At 41.4% G+C, this 21,344-nt stretch overlaps 1 protein-coding gene across 1 annotated transcript in view; it reads right to left on the bottom strand.

Annotated features, from left to right (window-relative positions):
* ext1b (exostosin glycosyltransferase 1b) overlaps positions 1-21,344 on the bottom strand; it is a 120,936-nt gene that overhangs the window by 18,178 nt on the left and 81,414 nt on the right. Inside the window, exons 2-6 of the mRNA XM_061816235.1 lie at positions 14,922-15,015; positions 11,807-11,914; positions 9,812-9,931; positions 4,221-4,353; positions 1,742-1,860 (exon numbers count right to left, since the gene is read on the bottom strand). Coding sequence (XP_061672219.1) covers positions 1,742-1,860; positions 4,221-4,353; positions 9,812-9,931; positions 11,807-11,914; positions 14,922-15,015 — 574 coding nt within the window. The remainder of the gene's footprint in view (positions 1-1,741; positions 1,861-4,220; positions 4,354-9,811; positions 9,932-11,806; positions 11,915-14,921; positions 15,016-21,344) is intronic.

The following is a 21,344-nucleotide window of genomic DNA, read 5'->3' as shown; positions in this document are numbered from 1 at the left end:
GAGGTCCTCTTTAAAAAGGTTTATAATTGCCTGCAGATACCACAAAATGGCAGCAAAGAACTACTTTTCTATTAGACAGGGCTTTGTTATGAGCAAGTAAAATTTGGTGAATCTGCGATTCGGGAATTGCAGGTATGACGGGACCCTGCTTTCAATTCTTGTACATGCAACTTAAATACTTTTTCCTTGGCTGACACATTACCCTTTTATACAACTTAACTGGATCTGTTGTGTTATTAATTCACATGTCAAAATGACTGCAGTGAAATACATCATAAAAACAAGAAAACAAGTTGTGAGCCCATAGTACTGTATGTTTTAATATGTCAATGCTGGCCAGGTTGATAAAAAAACATGCATTCTTTATGAGGTTTAGTCCTAACATAACCTCAGATAAAAAAAACAGTAGAATATCTTCTTGCACACAAACATGTAAATCTGATCTCACGAGGTTCTATTTCGGCTCTATTAGAAGGACAGATGGCATCTTCGCCAGCTCACAGGCTCTCTCAGGGTCTGATGGTGTGATTGTGGATGCAAGATTGTATGCGTGTATGTATGTGTGTGTGTGTGTGTGTGTGTGTGTGTGTGTGTGTGCGTGCGCGCAGCAATGACTGCAGGGAACAGAAAACTGTTGGTGAATCGTTATCAAGGCTGCAAGAAATCTGTCTTCACATACACAGCAGGAGGTTCACCGTGTCAAAAACTGCCAGAGCATTCTCAAAAGATTTTTTTTTTTTTGCATCAAATTTAGATTTTTTTTCTACCCTATGTGTTATTCCCAGTCCCTCTACTCCATTCACTTATTTATATCCTCATCTACATCTACAGTGGTGGGACGTGTACCTGGCTTGCCATCCCCGCATCCACAGCCTTAAGAACACAAAGCAACCCGAAAAAAAATAGAAGCTAAAGCATGGAAATATGGCAAAAAATAGTCATTATTATTATTATTATTTTTTTTTTACACAAAACAGTACCACATCCAGGTATTTTTGTAGAAGGGAAAACCTGATCTCGCTTGTTTTTCCACCATATGGAGTAAAGTAAGGATGGTACTCCCATTATCTCCCAATTCATTCTAGTGATTATTAAGTGTTGTCTTGAGCCGATTTAGTGGAATAACGAAGGAGTATGATGATTTAGTTATTTTGGTAGCCTTCACAAACTTATGTTAAGGAAACGGAACAATAATTCACTGAAGTATTGTTTTTGGATTTTGTTTTGTTACCCCAAACCTCTCATTTTGTATGTTATTATATTCATCAAACCAAAAATTCCAACTTGTCAAATCAATCAATCAAAATAATAGCCTCTAAAGAATACAGGAGACACAACTACTCTTATACACTATCCGTAACCATTTCTACAAAGTCGCCAACTTTGCAAAACCTGCATAGCAAACGCACAGACACACACACAGACACACACACACACACACACACACACACCACACACACACACACACACCACACACAACACACACACACACACACACACACCACACACACACACACACACACATGTGCACACCCACACACAAGCTGCCATTGGGGAGCAAATTCCATTTCATTTCCCATGCTGGTAAGGAGTGAGCCAGGGAATCAATACGTGATGCCGTGCTGAAATAGGGCTTGGCTGCCATGGAGACAAATGCAGCGCTGCTGCAAAGTGTTGTTCAGATTCAGTCCACCAGGGTTAACACACGCACACTCACACACATACATAACATATCTTTCACCTGTGCACAATATTGGGACTTGGCCACTGCCACCAGCAGCTTGAGGATTGGTTGGGACTGCGACACCAGGTTAGAGACGGCGTGGATGACAGCAGTGAACTTTGGATACGGTTTAATACCTGAAATATAACAACATGACAGACACCAATACTTAATAACGAGGTTAGGCAAATCCATAAAACATGACCAACTGCACCCAACTGTTAATCGTTAGCGGAATTTAAAGTTATTTGAATGATTTCTGTGAGACATTCACAAATTCAGCTGCCGGGGACAGCGTGGAAAACAAGTCATCATTATATTGGTGTTGCGAGGACAAGACTGGAGCAGAATGACAGGGACGCAGCCTGTTCTCATTCTTGGATGCTGTATTCGGCATTTAGTGCTTGATTTTCTGGCTTCTATCCCATCCAGCAAATTACAGAATCAGCAAATCTTGCCAGCTAAATGATTAATGCATCATAGCTAGGCCGTTTGATTCAGCCTGTATAAGGCCCTTTAATGCTCACACTAGTGCTCCTCTTCTGGCAGTTTTACACACTTTCAGGCTTGACCCGTTAGTGCATTCGGATATGGAGGCTTAATTCATGATACAATGAAAATATCTGTTAACGCCAGATATTATTTTTGTCGACTCAATAGCAAAGTACAGTGAACACCCCCGTGGGCTGTACTGACCGAAGTAATTGGTATCCCTCCTCAAAAAAAATTATAATTACCTTTGGACGTTACAAAATTATGGCAAAGCACTATTTTCGTCTTAATTAAACGCCTCAACACACTTCAGCATCAACTGTGAATCTAAAGTATCCCTGGGTTTCCAATGAATACCTTTCTGAAAGAGTCAATCAAGACTATTTCTAAAGACATCCTTTTTGATCCAGCTCTTACACTGTCAAATCTCTTGGAAATAGTGAAGATTACATTTTGAAATTACAGACAGCACAGTTACGAAATAGATGTGCATGTTCGAATCTCGCAACATATTAAAAAAAAACACATCAGTCTTCAATCGCCCATCAGAATGAATGGCAATGGTTGTTTATATATATATATATCTGCTTCTTTTCCTTTCAGCTTGTCCCAATAAGGGGTCGCCACAGCGTGTCATCTTTTTCCATCTAATCTCGTGCATCTTCCTCTAGAACACCCACTGTCCTCATGTCTTCCCTCGCAACATCCATCCACCTTTTCTTTGGTCTTCCTCTCGTTCTTTGCCTGGCAGCTCCATCCTCAGCACGGTTCTACAAATATACTCACACTCTTGCCTCTGGACATGTCCAAACCATTGAAGTCTGTGCTCTCTGACCTTGTCTCCAAAACATCAAACTTTGGCTCTCCCTCTAATGAGCTCATTTCTAATGCTTTCCAACCTGCTAACTCCTAGCGAGAACCTCAACATTCCTGTCCTTTCTCGTGTGTGCGTCCATCTTTCTAATTGTTCCTCCACCGGCTCCCTGCTTCCACTGCAGATCACACTATCATCTGCGAACATCACGGTCCAAGGGGAATCCAGTCTAACCTCATCTGTCAGCCTATCCATTACTATGGTAAACAGGAAGGGGCACAGGGTGGATCCCTGATGCAGTCCCACCTCCACCTTAAATTCTTCTGACACACCTAGGGTACATCTCATCGGTCACCCTCCTTCATGTCCTGTACTATCCTAATATATTTCTCCGCCACAGGCTCAGCAATTGGCTTGACCAATCCATGATGCGCTCTACCTTTAACCTAACGTCAGCTGTAAATGGATCCAACTCATTTGTGAGGATAAGCCGCACGGAAAATGGATGGATGCATGATATCTTGGATCACAAATCTTCTCACTGTTTCGAGCTTCAAAACACGGTTACTCATTTACCAATGGCTAATGTATGTACCAAGTTACCACAGACCACCATGGGATCTTTAACAGACCCACTAAAAAGAGAAAAATAACATTAATAATTCCTATTCAGGTTCGGAACCATGTCAAATGAAGCTACACTGATGAATGTGTGTGTGTGTGCTTGGAGGGACGATAGAGTGAAGAAGCAGGGGAGGGGGAGGTCCTTAGGTCACATACAGTATATGCAGCGCGGGGATAACTTGGCGCCACTGAACCGCGGCGGCGGCAGCAAATGCTGACTCAAAAGCGATGATGGAGAGGCCAGCAAGTCAGCAGGACAAATACAACCATCCGTCAAAGGCCCGTTCCTGCACTCGCTACACTCAATAGGGGCAGTAGATCAAGAAGCAAGGCCATATATTTATGCTGTTCAGACAAGGTCCAAATCCTCAGCTGACAACAGGCGGAGGAAAACGAATGCACTGCCCAAAATATGTACACTCTACTAATAAAATCATATGATTGTGTTGTTTATTTGGACAGTCGGTTTTCTTGTTTGTGGTCGGGTGTTTGAAGAGAGCAGGATCATTGCTGCATTGTAGTAAGCATACATTTGATGAAAAGTGTGTTTGTGTGCATCGTACGGACCCAATGTGGCGTAGAAGAAGGGGAAGTCTCCAAGGGAGCTCGAGTACTGTGGCAGAGTAAAGAGCCCCCCGGGGTGGCTATTCCACATCAGGGTGCTCCGGGAACTGTGCTCCAAAACACGGTCCTGGATGATCTGCACATAGAAACAACGAGAGAGCAAGACATCAATGCTACATGTATTGTATGTACTGTGTGTGAAACTTGCAAGTTGAAAATTCAGTGGCGTCTTCAATCTGAATACATTAGCATTGAATGGATAGCCCCTATGGAGTTGAAGGGCGGTATTTAAAATGGAAGCAAAGCGCTTTCTATTTTTAGTCTTACATTTTTTGAATAACATAATTTGACAGCCCGATTGACTCAATCTACCCATTTTCATATCTTGTGCCCAGGATTACGGGTTGTGCTCTTCGTGGAGTGGTTGCCAGGCAGTGGTAGGACATTTAGAGACAAACAACCATTCAGACTTCGATTTAGTCTAGCACTAACAGACAAACTTTGGAAAAATATACAACAACTTATGAATAATTTACATATAATTTGATCAGTAACGGTACAGTCACTTGCCCCCCAAAAGTTCAAATTTAGCAATTTGGATAAATGTAGCCCATGCTGAACCAGTTACTTTTTAAAAAAAAAAAAGGATGATTTTAAAATTTTAAGTAAACAGTAAACTCAATTGATAGCGCAAACAGTGGTGGCCAATTGAAATACACTTTTTTTTTTTTTTTTAAATAATGGTAAAGACAAAAGTGACTAACACTAAAGAAAAAGCTTCATAAAAACAATGTGAATAGCAAAATGTACGTGTCTACCTTCAAACTAATACATACTGTAAATAATACTAACAACTCATTCCTCGACACTCCTGTCTTTGTACAGTTGTAATAACGGTAAAGATGCTTTTACAAATTCATAAAAATTCATTTATTTCTTGGAAATAGCACTATTCTTGCTGTCTGCTGTTGTGTGAATGCAAAATGGTTACCGCATTTTGGCACTTGAGCTCACAGATCAACAGGATAATGTGGTGGCATTAACACGAAAGACAGCTTGAGTGACATAGCACACGAAACAAAAGGAAAAAAAGTCTATACCTTCAAAACATGCTGCAAATTCTGTCATTTTGGCATTAAATGTTTGAAAAATATTTATTTTTCTTAGAAACATTCATGACCTTTTTATGGATAACTGCCAATAATTCAACACTCGCGTCAGTAAAACTGATTTTCAAAAGTAAATTCAGTGGGCCATGCCTTTACCGTTATTGGCAAAAGTGTATGAAATTGGCCCTTATACCATCATGTGTAAACTGCAATTAGATGTGATGGTATCCAGGTGAAAATGAAAACATTTTTGTTCAAAATACTTCACGCATGAGTACAAGACAATCAAGTTTTCTCTGTACTGGCGCATCGCTATCAACCGAATTTGGCTGGCAAACCAAACTGCACTCTCTTTAATGGTTCCAGACACTCTGAAAACATCAAGATGTCAAAGGCATCTGCATTGGCAAGTTACACATGAACATAGTCAGGCTTACATACACACGCAGTGTAGTCTTTAAGTCAAAGAGTTCCAGTAACAAAATCATCAGTTGCATCTAAGGAGGAAGTTACTCAGGCCTGCCTCAATCCTTTCTGAGCCCAAATGGAGCAGTCACTCAAGAGTCAGACAGCTGAATGGCCGCTATTCTCTCAGCCGTCTCTCCTCGCCGGCGGCCTCGGCCTCTGCTGAACAGGCGGGCACGGAACAGAGATATTGCTACCTTGCCCTTGAGCCAAGCTAAATTGCTTCAGTAAAACAGGCGCGGGTTTAGGGGCTGAGTTTTATGGACGCTACTGAATCGGGATGTGATGGCTGCTGGCTTGGTAACTCACAGAGGGGAGGAGAGATTTGTAGCAATGGGTGAGGCACTGATAGCTATTTGGAATGTAAAAAAGTTATTATTATAGCTCGAGGGACCTCACCATGATAATATTGACAAAGCAACATAAAGATTCTTCATAGATGGGGCAGGAAGGTGTGAAAAAAATGCAAGGGGGGAGCTTTTTAACTCCCCCCAAGGTTTGTTTCATTTGCTTTTGCTGGAAAGATTAACGCGCTCGCCATTGACTTATCTCTCAAAACATTGACTGCCACCTTAAAAAGCCACAGCCTTTCCACCTTACGACAGGCAATTTGGCTCGCTTGACTGCTGCTCCTCCCCTGTCAGCAGAACCTTCGTCGCAACATGATGGACGACTCAATCTCCCCTCCGAGCAGCCACAATCAACCAATTAGAGCATGACAGATAAATCCTGGTTTTCTGGGAGTACAAAGTGAGTTTGGCTTTAACAGGTGCCCTTTAATAGGTGCACCGGCAACTCACACTCACCAGTATTGACCTTGAGATTGGTAGAAAAATGTGTTGATTGGTCTGCCTCCATGGAGGAAACAATGCATGATAGGGAGGAACCCGTCGGGAAAGCGGGCATACGTGGTGTGTTTTAATGACGTGGTTGAATGGAACTGAAGTGAAAGATAGCGGAAAAATTACAGTTGGTGATTCTGCCGCACACCAAGTGCGTTGTAATTGGAAACTGTGACCTTGTATCAGGTCCCATGACAATATACGGCACTATATGGCATGCCGTACCCCGGCAATTCAAATTTTGAACTGCGGCTACAGAAGTGGCTGACAGTTGGCCACTCACGAAGGCAAGTGCCCAACCCCGCAAACAGCATGACAATTCAGTTGGGTTCGGCCATCCCACTCTTGTGTGCAGCGTGGACTTAAGTGTATGCAAAAAGTTGTGGAATCTGGGTGGACGCCGGGACAGTCGACAGGATGAATTAACCGCGTCACTTGTTATCTGCAGGGCTGCCACCGTAACGCCATTTACATATGTCACCCCCTCTCCACCGCCCTCTTGCTCTGCTCACCTTGTGCTTTTACAGGACGGTCAATCAGGATTAAGGCCAAGATGTATTCCACATGCTCAAACATATACACACACGCACACACACACACAAGCTGTGTCACCTTGCTTTTTAGTGCAGTGACAAAGTGGCAAGGTTGTATCTGGGTGATGTACCCTGTGTATCGGAGCTGACACACCTTGACATATGGAGATGTGCTTTTAACTCGACGTGTGTGAGTGTGCGTGTGCGCATCCATGTGATATTTAAGGCTTATTGTGAAACAGGCTAGATAACACTAAACCTGTGATGCAGCGATAGTTGCAATCAATGGCATAGCACGACAGAACTCAAGTGAGGAAGTGTTGCATTTGACAATAAGATCTGAAAAGTTGCAACCGAAGTTACGCCGAATCGAAGCCCATTCCTGTATAATGCAGTAAGAGGGGAAATTAAAGGTCCATTGTCATGAAATGCATGATTTTTAGAATGTTATTAATGAAAAAACGGCAGCCGGTATGGACCCATTTGTTTTTTCACCACAAAACATGATTTTGATCGATATGGCTTTTTGTAACTCCCACCATGAAAATCCTCTCGAGGGATTTGTTTTCGAGAAGACGCAGGAAGTGACGTACGGGGCAGGAGCGCCCTACAGCGGACTCATTTATTTCTATTAGTTTTACCTGCCGGAAGGTAGCTCGCTGTTCCTTCGTGTTAGCTAGAATGCCGGCTTGTTGCATAGCTGGATATTGCTGGAACACGAGGGAGGATGGATTTACCCTTCATAAGTTTGCGAGAGACCCGGTTTGTCGTGAAAAATGGATTGCACGGGTGCAAAGGATGAGAGCTTCATGGATTCCAGATGACAGGTAAGTGTATATATAAAGCTAGTAAAAAAAAAACAATAGTTGGGGGGTGGCCGTAATCCGTAACTCATGGGTGCTAAATGTGTCGATGTGGGCATCAGAAGGCTTCCGTGCAGCAGCCACTGAAGGACGGCCTCTGCAGACCTTGTGGATCGCTACCTGCCTTGTCGACTCATCTCCGGGGTGGATCATCTTTGGTAAACAAATTTGATCGAGACATTCCGGTTAAGAACTTCATCAACCGGTTGACTGCTGAATCAAATATGAGGTCAGAGAACCTCAATTGGACTGAAGTACTGTGATTCAAATCATAAAACAAAGTCTCTGTAGGTTGTATTGATTTCTAAAAAAAAAAAAAACAAAAGCATTAATAGAGAACAAATAGCTCATGTCACAAAAACAGAGTTCAAATGCTCTAACACAAGTAAAACTGTAAATAATTGCTTTAACTCTGCAATATCTGTACAACAATTGTGTCCCTTGAACTCATTTTAAGTATTCAGAAGAATTTTTAAAAAGTGCTTTGTAAACAGCATTTTCTGACGACCTTAATTCTTTGAGGTCACTTATGGAATAATCAAAGAGTCTCGGTCACATTTGGAGTAATTTAATTTGGAGTGGATTAAGTCCTGAGTATTGCAATGTTTGCATCATTACATACACATGCATCCAAAGTACATCACTGGAGGAAAGTTTGCCGTCGTTTTAAAGCCAGAGTGTCAGTCAAGCAGCATCTGGGTCCAAAGAAAAACCCAAGATTGTTCCCACATTAATTTGTGCTACTTGTCTCAAACAGTTTTCAATACAAAATCTCAGTAAAAGTAGTGTTTACCTCATGGTAACATGTTTCTGATTTTAGAGATTTACTTTGAAAAACAGTTCACCACTTACCAGTACAAAATGGTATTGTGACCTCAACTCAACACTAGAGAACTTGATGAAATACCCCAGAAAACAACCATTATATTACAGAGCGTTTATAGTTTGATTTATTTCTTTTTACTCATGAGAAAGGAGCCATTATATTTAGAATGACAATGACAATGTTTCTTCCCTTGCAGAAATTGGGCTGTTTGAGAGGGCGGCCCTGTATGCGATACCAGCACATATACTGCTGGGCGAATGGCGAGCGATTAATTATGCGCTGCTTATCAAAAGCTAATGCTATTCTGTGCATCCAACAAAACTCATGCTGGGAGCAATGTGATTGTAATACCGTTCATAGATTCATGGGATTATGAATGGATTACTTCATAAGAAACCCATTTACAAACCATAGTGGGGAATATGGTTTTACTGAGACAAGGGTCAATTGCGTGGTCATTGCTGTCTATGTCAACGCGCCCATTGAGACAGAATCTTTTTCAGCTCTTGCTTTCACCGATACAGTACTTCAACCACTTCCACTACAAGCACCACTAAATTCTGCACCTCTGTGAGTACCATTGGAATCAATGTGTGAGTACTTCCTCACTTATCATCAACTACAACCGCATGTGAAGCATGTTTATAGTCATTCATCATACTACGAAATAATGGATTCTTTATTGACACGTTGCAATGAAAAGGTATTTTCCGTGAAATTGAGAACATCTAATGGTAGATGAGCATCTAATTCATGCTGCTTTGCGAATGTGTGGTTTATATTTTTGTGGTGTCTATACTGTTAATGACACCCCACTGCTTGGCTCGCGATACGACACTGACAATATAAAACGTAACAAAAGCTGGATTTAACCAAATGTGCTATGACGCCCCAAGAGGGTGATTGATAATGAGGAGCGGGGAGGGTGCAGAGGCGTCCATGGGTGGGATCCTCACCTCAAGTGTCGTCAGCACTATTTTTTCCACAGAGGAGAAGTAGGCCTCCCATAGGAACTGCGTCTGCTGTCTAAGCGACAGGATCTTATCCTGGTGGATGGAACGTACCGTGGTTGGAATCTGTGAGAGACACAAAGCAACAAGTGAGTATTAGGCACAAAAGTGCTTTTTTTTTTTTTTTTTTTTTAAATGTGATGATACTAGTTTGCAATGTTGTATTTAAAACACATATCTATCCATCCATTTCCTAAGCAGCTCATCCTCATGAGGGTCGCGGGTATGCCAATCCTCGCTATCAACGGGCAGGAGATGAGCTACACCCTGAACTGGTTGTCAGTCAACCACAGGGCACATGGAGACAGAACATAGTCGCACTCACAATCACACCTAGGGGCAACTTAGAGTCTCCGATTAATGCACATTTTTGGGATGTGGGAGGAAACCGGATTGCTGGGAGAAAACACACACAGAAACAGGAAGAACATGCAAACTCCAGGCGGGGCTGCAATTTTGTTCTTCAGAAATGTGAGGCCAACACTAACTAGTTGCTCCACTGTTCCCTCTCCATATAATTGTATTTAAAAAAAGTACTGTTATGACAATTAAATAATTTTTTTTCCACACTTTATCAATTAAATGCTGCTCCTTGTGGTATGTCTGCCTGGGCCACTTAGGGGAGTATAAAACAGACATATTCTGTTCCTTGAGGCTTATTATGAATGCAAGGGTGCAAGTTCTACTAAGAAGTGAACTTTAATTCATAATAACATCTAACTCCCCTCTGACCACATCAGTCTGGCACTAATAGTCTTCATTCTATGCAGAGGATAGTGAGTGAACTGTTTTTTGTACATCTTGCTGAACCATTTGTGTTCAATCACTTAATTAAAAGGGTAAAAACATGGCAATATGTATATAACTAGCATTAAGATAGCAGGGTATTAGGCAGTTAATGGCAGTTTTAAATACACAGTGTAATTCTGTTTCATGTTTTGTTTGACAGGACACCTCAACTGGGAGTGGCATTAAACAGATTGAAGACACTTTTTGATTACAATTATAGTTGTCCTTCTCTCACAGTTGGTACTGAGTCTTTTGAAGAAGTCCTGGCATCTGTTACATTGATTTATTAACGTATAATAATTCATGGTTAAGCATGCAGTCAATTTTGTGGGTTTATTGTTGAATAATTTCTGCAAAACTGAGAGTCAAATGCTCTATATTGTGGTGTTGATAAGTCAGAACTAGTTTAAAAGGGCTAATAAATAAATAAATGAATAAATAATAAAAAAGCAACATGGCACCCGCAATTTGAAGTTCAGCTGCATCCAAGAAGACCTTCATCTCAATGCAAGACTTTGAAATAGGAGTCCAAAACACTTGGAATCCAATAAAACTAGTATACAAAGTGATGGTCAAACATGGACTACTACTGTCCCATGTATGCCAGCAATAAATATGAATATCATAATTTGAAGGGCAAATATGGAAACGCGGTTTATTGATCCCTTTACCCTTTTTTGTTTACAGAAAAGAGTTTTGCAGTACATTCCATATCGTGATTAAGACGCGATTCAAACTTAAAATACATTTCTGGTGAGATGTTGGAAAGCATAATGAGCTCAGATTAGCCTCTTCTTATGCTGAAAGACTCAATGTCAAACAATATTATTCCACACTTGATTCAAATTTTAGACTTAATTGGCATATAATTACTTTCCCCACACTCATGAATATTGTGCAGTACCATCTACTTGCTCATTCTACTTACTTGCCCTCTGGTGTAACAAAAAGTGAGACTGAATGATATTTCTAGGAATTACTATCACTGCTTGAATTAAGTCTTGTTGACAGCCCCTCGAAGAAAACAACAATAGTGCAATCCATTCGAAGGAAGATAGAGGATGTGTTCAGCACTTTGCAAGTCATAGCGGTTTACTTCAGGGGTGGGAGTGCTGTAGTTTGTCTCTCTGGCACCGTTTGCAGCTGATTTACCTGCAGCAGGAGCCTCTCGTCACCAATGACTGCTGCCGTATTCCAGTTGATGATCTCGGAGAAAGGCAGCTCCCAGCCGTTACTAAGCATCACGGGCACACATGCGGCCTGACAGACACACACACACATAAACACAAAGTCAGGGAGAGGAGGTCGGACAGGACACGCTGCCTACACAAACCCTATTGGTAAGACTTGATGCAAGGTGCCTAGCTCAGTCTGGTTGGACCTGGGATACATAAAGCTGAGCTTCAAATATAAATTCCTTCATCTGGAGTAGCTGCGAGTGTAAATGGTTATAATTGTCTATACAGCAATCCCTCACTACATTTCACTTATTTTTGATTCAGCGCATCTAATTTTTTTACATAGGTCAATGTTGCGCAGTCACATGCGCATCTCATACATTTAGTTTTATAGGTTATATGATTGTAATTTTGCAACAATGACTCACAGAAGGACAACTGGGCTCTAATTATTAGCAGGAAAAGCAACCTTATTGAATAATCAACTCACACATTCAGTAAGTCAACAAATTCCATCAGGATACAAAACACATGACAGACAGATAGACACTGACCAGACAAGACAAGCAGCAGCCAATTTTATGAAGTGATTTCACAAATGTCAATCTTAGCCCGAAAAATAGTTAATGTACACACTCAAAACAATTTGGGCAGGAACAAATGGAAGTAAAGAGTTTAGCTTGATTTTTTGATTGTTGCAATGTTTAGCCTGTTCTGATGATGAAACAGTTTAATTTGACACGCAATTACAACCACAGTCATCAAGGCTAATCCAGTTCCTACCACAGTTAATCGATCTTTGCAAAGGCAACATTTTGGATCATTCTGTACATGCTTTGGTGAGTGATGTTAATTTTTATTTTTGTGCTTATTAAAAAAAGATTAAAGTGTATCTGCAACTGTTGCTCTCCTTCACTTGATCTTTTTGGATCACCAAAAAACAAAAATTACAAAGCAGTGGCTTGTATCTTGAAAAAAGTTTAATTTAGAGCATTCATAAAGTCAAGGTTCTACTTTACTGTACGAGAGTAATAATGTGGACGATCAGGGGAAAAGAAAACATGTACACCGCTTATAGCTATGCGATATGATTCTTTGACAGCCTTATAAATGCCATACATGGAGCAGGTTAACAAACAATAGTTTACAGATCCAGGTTTTGCTTCTGGGTCAATACGTGTTCTCCAGATGGGAATTAATGTGTGCACTAAGCTGTAGAAAGAATATTGCACACACAGATGAGAAAGAGATGCAAAAATACTGTAGGTTTATGGATTTTTTGTTTCACATTGTAAAAGAGTACTCAATATACCAATAAAAAATCAATTTGTATGTAGCTGTTTTGTAGCTTTGTTTATGTAGTGCATCTCAGGAGCGTGGAAATGAAGCTGTCATTCGCTAGCCACAAGACTCAGCAAAAAGTTCAACATGAGGACTCCTTTTCTAAACCCAGATTTACTCCCTTAGCAAATATGAGCACATAAATTACTGTAATTGTGGCTAAACATTGTCACCAGTGCAATGGCTATGTTCTTTTTTGGGGGGAAGTTGGCATGAACAACAAGCCTGACTCTAAATCACAAATCATACGGTGTGGTAAAAGGGGATGATGTTAAAGGATAACATTTTGACAAAAAGGGAATTTTCATGAAGATTGAAAGCTGCTCTTTACTGTTGTATGCAATATCTGTGGTGGTTGTGCAGCAACAAAACAATAATTCACACAAATAGACATACCAAATAAAAACATAGTATCCTACGTAGCATATTGATAAAGTGCTTTCATTTCATTGAGGTTCATGTGAATAAAGCTGTCAAAGGGTGCTGCTGTTTACATATTAGGATTACATTTGGAAATTCAGTTATGTGTGAATAAATCATTCATAGGCCACCAGGAGGCAGAAAACGAGGAGAAAGGGGAATCGAACCGATGATAAAAATAGACCAATATTTTTGTTTTATTTTTAGCGTTTTAAAAAAAAGGTTTAATGAGGCCGAATGTGACCTTTGGCAACAGTATGGCACTGAGATGGAGGCGCAGTGGCGGGACCAGCTGGTGTGTGTGCGTGCGAATTTGACGTAACGACGGCCTTGTCGCTCCCGGGTCATAAAGGTGTCATCTCGATCACAACTGGCCCTCGGGCTCTGCGGCAGTCTCCTTCACACTACACACACACGCACACGGCGATTCTCTCTGTTATGAATAGCTCTGCCCTTCTGAGACAGCCTTGGAATCCTCCTTCACCCAGTTCGCTAATCCAAACTGTGAGTCGGTGGAGGCAGTGAGTCAAATAGTGAAAGTCAAGTGTTAAAAAATAGATAGTGCTGTCGTGCGTCTACTGAGGATGAGAGTGAGGTAAGTGAAGTTGCCAGGTGTACATGGTCAGGTGAGGTAAAGGACAGAGCGGCAGTAATGCAGAAATAATACAAGTGAAAAGGTCGAATGAGTAGTGCCAGTGAGTAACAAGGGAGAAAGGAAGGCCAAATTGTACCGTGCTGGAGCCGTGTTGGTATGACACCATTTTGAATATATTCAGCACTATTGGCAACGAACATAAGTGACATCTATTTTACCAAATGTGTGGCTTCCATACACCAGGAAGCCATGATTAAAAAAAAAAATCATTACCATATTTTTGGGGAATATTTGATATGCAATTTATGAGGTTGATTCTGATCAATATCATTTATCAATGGACTAGATTCTAGACAGGATTATTTGTGACTGACACTGCGGTTATATTGTATGTGAAAGAAACGTTTTAAAACCACTACGGTCCTGCGTCATACGTCTCCTTACAGCAGAAAACCCAACAATCATATTGACAATTTACAAACTGTGAATGCAAACAGCTATGACCCGATAATCGTTCTAGAATCGTAATTAATGGGGGGGAAAATCAACTTTTTCTCTATCAGCCATCTGTAGTGAGCCATCTATCAAAGTGGAGCAGCAATTACCAAGCTTTCAAATGTTTTCAAGTGTGAAACAACTGAAAGGGAAGATTATTATTAACGTTGCTTGTGGGCATGAATTGGCAGCATGCGTTCTCTTGTGTGTTACTGTGGCTGTGTGCGAGTCTGTTCACCTGCAGGGCCTCAAGGAAGCGAAAGGAGCCCAGCCTCCTGCCTCGGGGTACCAGGCAGAAGGTGGAGTTGTGGAGCATCTCCTTGTAGTCATACCTGCAGACACACAACACCCAAAGTTGATATGAGGTCAAATGTGTAAATGGTAACATTTGAATAATCCCAGGACACATACCGTACAGACAGACAAGCATTTTGCACTTTCTCATCTTTACAATTTAGACACATACTACGCTAACATTTGATGACCCAGTGTAGATTTGACAACTAAGACCATTTGACCACAGACAGCTATACTATGTTCTTGAAATGACGACTCAAATTGTAAAGAACTAAAACGTAATATCCTCTTGGGATAATGCTTTCCACCTCCCATCCTGCTCTCTCTCCATTCACATTGAACTCGCAACACCACTCCACTCATTTTACTTCTTCTCATATCTCGCAACAACATGCTCACTTCCACCTCCGCCTGCACCTCCCGGCGCATTGCTCAATCCCTCTATCTCAAAAAGCAGGGGAAGCGCTCCTTTCCCACCCTCACCCTCTGCTCCCTCCAGTGAGGTGTGTCTTATTGCTCACCAAACAGGGTGATCAGCCCTGCCAGGGGTAATGAGCTGAGAGTGACACCTGCTTCCACCAACACAGCTGGCTCACTGTGTGTGTGTTAATGTGAATGAGGCAAGGAAAACAGCAAAAATGGAGCGAAATTGTGTGTATAGGTGTATAAAGCTACACTCTTTTCAGACGGAAATCAACTGCTTGTATATTGGAACAGTGTTTGTATGTATTGTATTTTGCCATATTGATAGAATAGCGTGGGATTGGCGTTAGTTCGCCTGTGACCCTAAATAGGGCAACCAGTAGAAAATGGAAGGATACGATGTTTACAGAGATTATATTTGATAAATATTTTCTCCAAATTCCTTAGCTAAATAATCCATTAATAACCTATGTAATGATATTATTGTTGTGGTGTTGAATTCAAATTTTTGATGCGTCATCCTTAAGGTTTCCCTTGGGGGGGACATTGTGACTCCAAACCAATGTAAATGTTCGCTTGCCTCATTTGTTGGCGTTGGGTGGAAATCTTACATCTCAAAAACCATCACTCGTAACCAATGGCATGTTTGTTGAGCAGGCCATTTTCATCACTTTGTATTTGTCAATATTCTGGGGATTTGATGAAAAAAATGGTTGCAATATCTCATGATTGAAACTGAAGACAATTTCCAATTTTGGTATTTAAGCAAGTGACATAAAGTTGGCACACATGAGTTGCCTCTGCGGGCCACATAAAATGACATGGCAGGCCAGATCTGGCCCCCGGGCCTTGAGTTGGACACCGGTAGTATAAGATGTTCTAAAAAGAAATCAAATGTTCAGATAAAAGAGGCTAAGTTTCAAATGAAAAAAATGAAATGAGCCAAATTGTGGCTTTACAACCACCACACTTTTGTGTGTCTGCATGTTTATTGTTTTATTTTTTAAATATACTGTAGTCACTGTCGAACTGATACTGACTCATCACAGATGTCTCGATAGGTCATTTCCTCCAGGCGCAGCCGGCCCACAACGTACAGGGACGCGTCCATCGACCAGCCATCTGTTTTGCATTTTTTTCCCCACTCTTCTTCTCAAAATTATGTTTTCCATTCAGCTCATGCAAACAAGTGTTTTTTTGTTTTTGTTGAAATAGAAACTTGAGAAAAGGGTGCAAAGAAGCACCAGGGAAGTTAGCCAATGAGAGAAGCACTTTCTGCAGGGTTTTCTAAGTGTTGACTTTCAATCTAAAATGATGTGGCAACATATTGGCCATGTATCAAATCTTTTGACTCATCTCTGTGACTACCATCAAAAAGTGTACATCAATGCCAGCTCAATACCAGTCAAATACATTATATAATGTATCTTGGGAAAGTTTTCTCAGCCACCAAATGTTATTTTTGTCGATGGTGTTATTAAAAAAATGATTTTGCTGCATCTTTTGATTAGTTTTAGCAACATTGCTATACTGGTAATCGTGAAAATTTGCTATCAACACCATGTGATGTGAATTCTTCAATGTTTCCCATCTACTTATCATAAAGGGACAGATTCCGGTAACTCTTGTTAAAGTCCAGGAATGATGTAAACTCATGTAGAGACACTTCATAGACAGACATTTCTTAATGAGTTAAATTTCGTCTAAAGGCCTGACAAAAGTTCATGGAGACAAGTCAATTAGGTCTTATTTTCCAACTGTAAAATCCCCAAAATTAATGATGAATCCATTATTTATTTTCAAAAGCAATTTGACTAAGAGGCTAAAGGGGTTGTTTAGTTGAGGGATTAAGTGAGAAGAATAGCATAAAATCTTTGGCCACTAATTGATACAAAGTAAAGGTTACAGTACTCGCACAACAATCTGCATGTGCAGTTGTCCAGTGACGCACACGCGTGTTATTACAGAGTTGGCCTCTGCTCACACAGACCTGCGCAGACACAATGAGTATACTGTCTCGTCTGTTCTTTAGCGCTAATGTGGAGCGGGGACATGACAGCCTGTGATAACATCCCACATTCATTTACACCTTCATGCACACCGTTCACGTACACTCCGAGACACTTTTGACCGTCACTACCACGCAACCAGTGCACAGCTTCATGATGACATTCCCCTGTCAAGAAAGACACTATCTCTGCTAACATAGGGGGTAAAAAAATCCACTTTGGTAAAAACAAAATTTTGCCATTTAACACTGAAGCATTTGCAAAACAAAATATTTCACTTCCTTCAGTCTCCATAACCAATCACAGCGGTTTCGATGATGACTGACAAGCAAATTAGAGGTTAAGAGCAGGTTTTTGCAGCACTCATCTGCCAGATTCACCAATGTGCATCACAGTGTCACCAGAGCTTTTTATGAGGACTATGAGTTTTGAAAGCGGAGGGTCCAGGTGAGGCTGCAGGTGGAAGCCTAAAATAGGATGAGCCCTGCTGTGTAAATCCACCTTGGCTTTACCTTCTTCCTGCCTCCCACAGCTCCCTTCCTCTTTCCTCTCCCATACTCTGTTGATTTTGACTTAAAACAAGATGTCAGCCTTAATTTACTTCAGATCCATTTTTGCCAGTGTGACAACAGCTCTTTTGCTGTGTTTGTCCTTGAGGCCCCATAGTGGCTGAAAGAAAACTACCACTTTCCCCTGAAGGTGTGAACTGACCTTTTCTTTTTTACTCTCTCGTATGCAACAAAAGGAGCCTTCAGTTGAGTGTGACTCATTTACTAGTCAATCCCACACCATCTTGGGAAATGGAGCTCATAACTGATAGGTTAAGTAATTAAGCGATTGTTGACCATTGTGCGGGATTGATTGTTGGATAATTCAGTCAAATTGTGCAGAATAGAGCACACTGCTTCACTATAACCAGAAGAGACTTTTACCCACTACTCGAATGTCTTCTGGAGACCTATAGACGTACAGTAGAGCAGTTCTGGTTCTTTGACTCAAAAAAGCCACAAGTCAAGTTTAAATCAGGTCACAGCGTCATTTTGATCTATGGTATGAATAAAACTGGGAAAAAAAAGCAGTTTTTGGTGGACCTTGTGACTTTCGGTTTAATTGCACTTCAATACAACCAATCTGTTAACATTGTCTTTTAAAATTTTATTCTATTTAGAATTTACAGTATAATGCTATTTTTCTTCATCTTAAAAAAAACAATGTGGTGTTTTCGGTGACTGGAAGGGATTAAGGGCAGTTTAATTCATTTCGATGACATAGTATCTTTTTCTTGAGAATTACATGTCAAAAGGGACTTAATAAACGGTGGTCGACATTTGATATGCGAGTCAAGTTGTTTCTGGTGCCAAGTGGTATCCAACAGATGCTAATTACCGCCCATTGCTTCAAAACGAAGCTTCAAAACCACCACCGGCTTATGTGGTGCCCAGTGAGCAGAGAGAAAGATCCAATTTGTTGCATATTAAGAATGTTCGCACAGATCACGCCCTCTCCCAGACCACTCGGTCTCTGCCCAATTTCTTCTACATTTTTTTAAGTGTTTGTGCGTGCGTGGGAATGTGTGCACTTTCTACTGATGGACATATTTTGTTCATAGTGTACTCATGAGGTTTTTCTTTCTCAACAAATCTTGACAGAAAAGCTCTTGGTCTGTGTATGTTTCAGAGAAAAGGCATTTTATGATTTTAATATTTGTCTTCTTCTTCTTTTCCTTTCGGCTTGTCCCGTTAGGGGTTGCCACAGCGTGTCATCTTTTGCCATCTTAGCCTATCTACTGCATCTTCCTCTCTAACCCCAACTGCCCTCATGTCTTCCCTCACCACATCCATAAACCTTCTCTTTGGTCTTCCTCTCGCCCTTTTGCCTGGCAGCTCCATCCTCAGCACCCTTCCACCAATATACTCACTCTCTCGCCTCTGAACATGTCCAAACCATCGAAGTCTGCTCTCTCGAACCTTGTCAACAAAACATCCAACTTTGGCTGTCCCTCTAATGACCTCATTTCGAATCGTATCCAACCTGGTCACTCCGAGCGAGAACCTCATCATCTTCATTTCTGCCACCTCCAGTTCAGCTTCCTGTTGTTTCTTCAGTGCCACCGTCTCTAATCCGTACATCATGGCCGGCCTCACCACTGTTTTGTAAACTTTGCCCTTCATCCTAGCAGACACTCTTCTGTCACATAACACACCAGACACCTTTCCCCAGCTGTTCCAACCTGCTTGGACCCGTTTCTTCACTTCCTGACCACACTCTCCATTGCTCTGTATTGTTGACCCCAAGTATTTGAAGTCGTCCACCCTCGCTATCTCTTCTCCCTGTAGCCTCACTCTTCCCCCTCTACTTTTCTCATTCACGCACATATATTCTGTTTTACTTCGGCTAATCTTCATTCCTCTACTTTCCAGTGCATGTCTCCATCTTTCCAATTGTTCCTCTGCATGCTCCCTGCTTTCACTGCATATGACAATATCATCTGCGAACATCATGGTCCAAGGGGATTCCAGTCTAACCTCATCTGTCAGCCTATCCATTACCACTGCAAACAGGAAGGGGCTCAGAGCTGATCCCTGATGCAGTCCCACCTCCACCTTAAATTCCTCTGTCACACCTAAGGCACACCTCACCATTGTTCTGCTGCCATCATACATGTCCTGTACTATTTTAACATACTTCTCTGCCACACCAGACTTACGCATGCAGTACCACAGTTCCTCTCTTGGTACTCTGTCATAGGCTTTCTCTAGATCCACAAAGACACAAAGTAGCTCCTTCTGACCTTCTCTGTACTTTTCCACGAGCATCCTCAAGGCAAATAATGCATCTGTGGTACTCTTTCTGGGCATGAAACCATACTGTTGCTCGCAGATACTTACTTCTGTCCTGAGTCTAGCCTCCACTACTCTTTCCCATAACTTCATTGTGTGGCTCATCAACTTTATTCCTCTATAGTTCCCACAGCTCTGAACATCCCCTTTGTTCTTAAAAATGGGAACTAGAACACTTTTCCTCCATTCTTCAGGCATCTTTTCGCCCGCTAGTATTCTGTTGAATAAGTTGGTCAAAAACTCCACAGCCATCTCTCCAAATTGCTTCCATACCTCTACCAGTATGTCATCAGGACCAACTACCTTTCCATTTTTCATCCTTTGTAGTGCCTTTCTGACTTCCCCCTTAGTAATCATTGCCACTTCCTGGTCCTTCACACTTGCCTCTTCAACTCTTCCTTCTCTCTCATTTTCTTCATTCATCAATTTCTTAAAGTATTCTTTCCATCTATTTAGCACACTACTAGCACCAGTCAACACATTTCCATCTCTATCCTTAATCACCCTTACCTGCTGCACATCCTTCCCATCTCTATCCCTCTGTCTGGCCAACCTGTAGAGATCATTTTCTCCTTGTTTCGTGTCCAACCTGGTGTACATGTATTCATACGCCTCTTGTTTAGCCTTTGCCACCTCTACCTTTGCTCTACGTCGCATCTCGATGTACTCCTTTTGCCTCTCCTCTTCGCTAATCTCTTTCCTTGTATGACTCCCTGTATTTTGGGGTTCCACCACCAAGTTTCCTTCTCCCCTTTCCTACCAAAAGACACACCAAGTACTCTCCTGCCTGTCTCTGACCTTGGCTGTTGTTTTCCAGTCTTCCGGTAGCTTCTAATAATAATAAGTGTTCACTACATCCATGTCCATCCTTTTTGCAAAGTCCACCACCATCTGTCCCTCAAAGTTCCTTTCCTGGATGCCGTACTTCCCCATCACTTCTTCATCGCCTCCGTTTCCTTTACCAATATGTCCATTACAATCTGCACCAATCACAACTCTCTCGTTGTCTGGGATGCTCAGAACTACTTCATCTAGTTCCTTCCAGAATTTCTTTTTCAACTCTAGGTCACATTCTAACTGTGGGGCATAGCC

Source organism: Syngnathoides biaculeatus, chromosome 1, assembly GCF_019802595.1.
Source record: "Syngnathoides biaculeatus isolate LvHL_M chromosome 1, ASM1980259v1, whole genome shotgun sequence".
Taxonomy (NCBI): Eukaryota; Metazoa; Chordata; class Actinopteri; order Syngnathiformes; family Syngnathidae; genus Syngnathoides; species Syngnathoides biaculeatus.
Note: the sequence above shows the minus strand (reverse complement) of the source record. Positions and strands in the feature narration are given on the sequence as shown.